At 43.3% G+C, this 3,560-nt stretch overlaps 1 protein-coding gene across 1 annotated transcript; it reads left to right on the top strand.

Annotated features, from left to right (window-relative positions):
• The first annotated feature begins 256 nt into the window (after positions 1-256).
• On the top strand, positions 257-1,938 carry LOC123430328 (protein AUXIN-REGULATED GENE INVOLVED IN ORGAN SIZE-like). The gene is made up of 2 exons (XM_045114195.1): positions 257-516; positions 1,066-1,938. The coding sequence occupies exon 2, from the start codon at positions 1,228-1,230 to the stop codon at positions 1,666-1,668; it is 441 nt and encodes a 146-aa protein (XP_044970130.1). The 5' UTR covers positions 257-516; positions 1,066-1,227; the 3' UTR covers positions 1,669-1,938.
• The last annotated feature ends 1,622 nt before the right edge of the window (positions 1,939-3,560 follow it).

Here is a 3,560-nt window from a genome sequence, read left to right as displayed (position 1 = left end):
GAAACCATAAACAAAGGAGCGTCACTAGCGATGGATCGACGCCCCTAGATTTCCGCTGCGATTAACGAGGCCGCGCTGCGGACACCTGAGTGGATCCTACGAGTTCCCCGACCGAGGCCGCCAGCGCGGTGGGGGCAGGTGCATACAAATTGAAAAGTAGGGCAGCGAGAAACACGTACGAGGGCAGCGAGGACGGCCAGGGGAGACGAACCCCTCTTCCTTTCCATCCCCTCCTCCATATAATACTCCCCCACCATCGCCACAACTTGCATGGGACGCGATGACTAATACCCCTGGCTCTGGCTGGCTGGATGCACTGCATCCAGCCCCCCTGCCATCCCTCCCTATCCCCGCCTTCTATCTTTTTCTTCCTTCTACCGTCTGCCTGTCTGCATCTCTCAGTCCATGAACGAGTGATCGTCAAAAGCCCCGGTCGGTGCTGGAGTACTGCTGATGTGCATACCAAGCTTGATGCCCAGGAAAAGATGCTAGCTCATGTGCCATCGGTTTCACCAGGTAGTCACATGCTTCGATTTCTACGTTGACATCTGGCTATATATGCATGTGATCGTATATCTACTTCTGTCGGTGTGCACGTACCTTGCTTACTTACACATGTGGGCGAAATTAAGCTCGTAATCAGTAATTGCATGCTTTGGATTGTACCACTCGGCGGTCTCACAGATGAGCTAGTATATTTATTTGATTGCTATTTTTGTCCTGTATATATTAGTTATGGATTCTTTCCCAGGTACTAGCTAGATGTAATTAGTAATGGTTGTGTTGTTGGGAATTGGATCTTTGGGGTACTCATTTCGTCCTGTTTAGCCCTAGGAAAAATTAGGAGCTGGGTCCCTTTTCTGAAAGAACAAGGAATGCCATTTTGTCTACTTTTATGATGTTTTCCTCCCTTTTTCTATGGCTTTACAGACTTTTCTTCTTGAAATGTAGTGGTAGGACGGAACCTAGGTATACACGTAAAGCTTACGCAAGGAAAAGACTGCTGGTCATTAGCTCTATTGCTTCACATGCTGATAAGCTATCCTTTTTCGCAACAATCCACAGGGTTTGTAGATTGCCAGATCTGATCTGATTCAGCAAAGAATTCTGAGCTACCAAAGCTGCTTCAACTCAAAGCTCTAGCACTGCACTATCTTCCACTTTAAGAAGACTCGATCTTCACGGAAAGAGCAGAGAGAGAGGTGTCAAAATCCATGGTAGCTCCTCATGTTCTTGAGCGCAAGAAATGAATCTTCGGAGTCGGAGGACATCCAAGAGCTGATCAGCAGTAGCCTCAAGTGCAACGCATCTACGCCAGCAGACGACATGGAGAGCGGCAGAGGCGGAGCAGGTGCCGCCGGAAGCACGTCGTCGTCGCCATCGGCGCCGATGGTTCTGCCGTTCCAACAGAAAGCAGGGTACAGAAGAGAGGAGGATCCCGGTCGTTGCAGCTGCAGCGATAGCTTCTTCGGCAAGTACTTTACGTTCCTCGTGCTCATGTTCGTCACCGCGTCGCTGGTGATCCTCCCGCTCGTCCTGCCGCCGCTGCCTCCGCCGCCGTCGATGCTTATGCTCGTGCCAGTGGCAATGCTGGTGATGCTCCTGGCGCTGGCATTCATGCCGACGTCAGGCGGCAGGGGTGCGACGAGCCCGACTGCCTACCTGTAGATAACTAGTACGTCCTTTTCTTGTTTGCTCTTTTGGATTTTGTGATAGGGTAGTCATGGAATCAAGTTTATGCCCATCAATTGAAGCCTTGAAGATACTTCTGCTTTTCTCGGTATTACTAAATGAGGATTTCTCATGGGATTTGTCCAGCTAAATGAGGCCTTCGGTCAGAACAACAACCTGACTAATTTGCGCCTTTATTAACTGTGCTTGCTATATTAACACGAAACATTGTAGTATAAGGAGATGAATTCACACAGTATTTTACCATGATAATCGACGTTAGTACTTAGTATCATTTTCAAAAGCCATTTATTTCTTGAATACACAGAGCTCACTATGCTTCGAGCACACTGATTATATAGAATTTCTATTTTGAATATCAGTAGACCTTATTCTCAGTTGTTTCTTGTGATACCAGACAACTGTTTCCATGTTTAGGTGCTTCTACTTACAAAATGGAGGATATCAAAGTGAACATGCATCCATTTGAAGATATCAACATGCCACCGAGCATGATTATCTTGTACTCCCTCCGTTCCTAAATATAAGTATTTTTAAAACATTCTTAAAATAGGCTACATACGGAGCAAAATAAGTGAATCTACACTTTAAAAATATATCAATATACATCCATATATAATTCGTATTGAATTTTATAAAACTTATATTTAGGAACGGAGGGGGTATATGGTCTAGGAGTTTATTTACTTTCGCAACTTGTTTTTCCACAATAGTCCCTCCTGCAACAGTGGCAAGCATTTTCTTTGATAAATGATTTAAAGTGTTATAAATGAGGATAATTAGCCATTCTTCTATGCCATGGTTAGGACAGTTCCTAACAGCTTATTTCATACGTTCCCACAGAAGTGCTCCTGGCTTGTGGTCTTTCCGCTTTGAACATTGTAATATTAGCATGTAGATGCATGATTTTGCAAGCAGAAGAATATTTAGTCATGAACATACTGCAACAAATATTTCAAGGTATAATGGATCCTTTAGGTAATGCTAATAGACATTCTTTAGCCTTTCCTCTTAATGAAAACATGAATAAAGCATAATTCAACTTCATCGAATTCAATATATTTTATAAGAGTCGCACTAGTAGAAAAAGGACCTTTTGTCCCGGTTCATAAGGACCTTCTGTCCCGGTTTCGGAACCGGGACAAAAAGGTCGTTACTAATGCCATTTGCCTTTAGTCCCGGTTCTTACACGAACCGGGACAGATGGACCTCCACGTGGCCGCTACGGCCAGGCCAGGCAGGGGGGTCTTTAGTCCCGGTTGATGACACCAACCGGGACCAAAAGGCATACACGCGTCAGCACCTGGCTGGAGCTGAGGTTTTTTTTTAAAGTGGCTGGTTTAGGGGTTAATTTAGGTTGTTATTAGCTAGCTAACAGAGAAAAGTGTCATCTCTTATATATCTCCGTGCTTGGTCATCCTTGTCGAACATATTTACAAAATGTAGACACGAGTTACATGCATATATATGCATCTTTTTTACACTATATCATTTCATATCATTTTCGTCGAATGGCAATAGTATTCTAATCGATCATCTAACAACTCATCATCAACTTAATCATATACCAAGTTATCATATGATACACATAAAATAAAACAGAGAAACATCATAATATATATATATAGTCATCATATGCATCATGCATCCTAATTAATCGATCATGTCAAGTAATAATATAAACTAGAATAACTTATCTCTCATAAGACCTAGTCCTCGCTCTTAGATATAATGTCATAAAACAGAATAAGACCTATGGCTCCATGATGAATCACAGAGATCCAACGGTCTCCAGCTTGTGGCTTGCGAACCTTCTTTATTTCTCTCCATGCTTCAATTTGGAGTCTTTTTTATCTTGATTTGAAGTT

Source organism: Hordeum vulgare, chromosome 2H, assembly GCF_904849725.1.
Source record: "Hordeum vulgare subsp. vulgare chromosome 2H, MorexV3_pseudomolecules_assembly, whole genome shotgun sequence".
NCBI lineage: Eukaryota > Viridiplantae > Streptophyta > Magnoliopsida > Poales > Poaceae > Hordeum > Hordeum vulgare.
The sequence above is the reverse complement of the archived record's forward strand: the minus strand, read 5'-3'. Positions and strand labels throughout refer to the sequence as shown.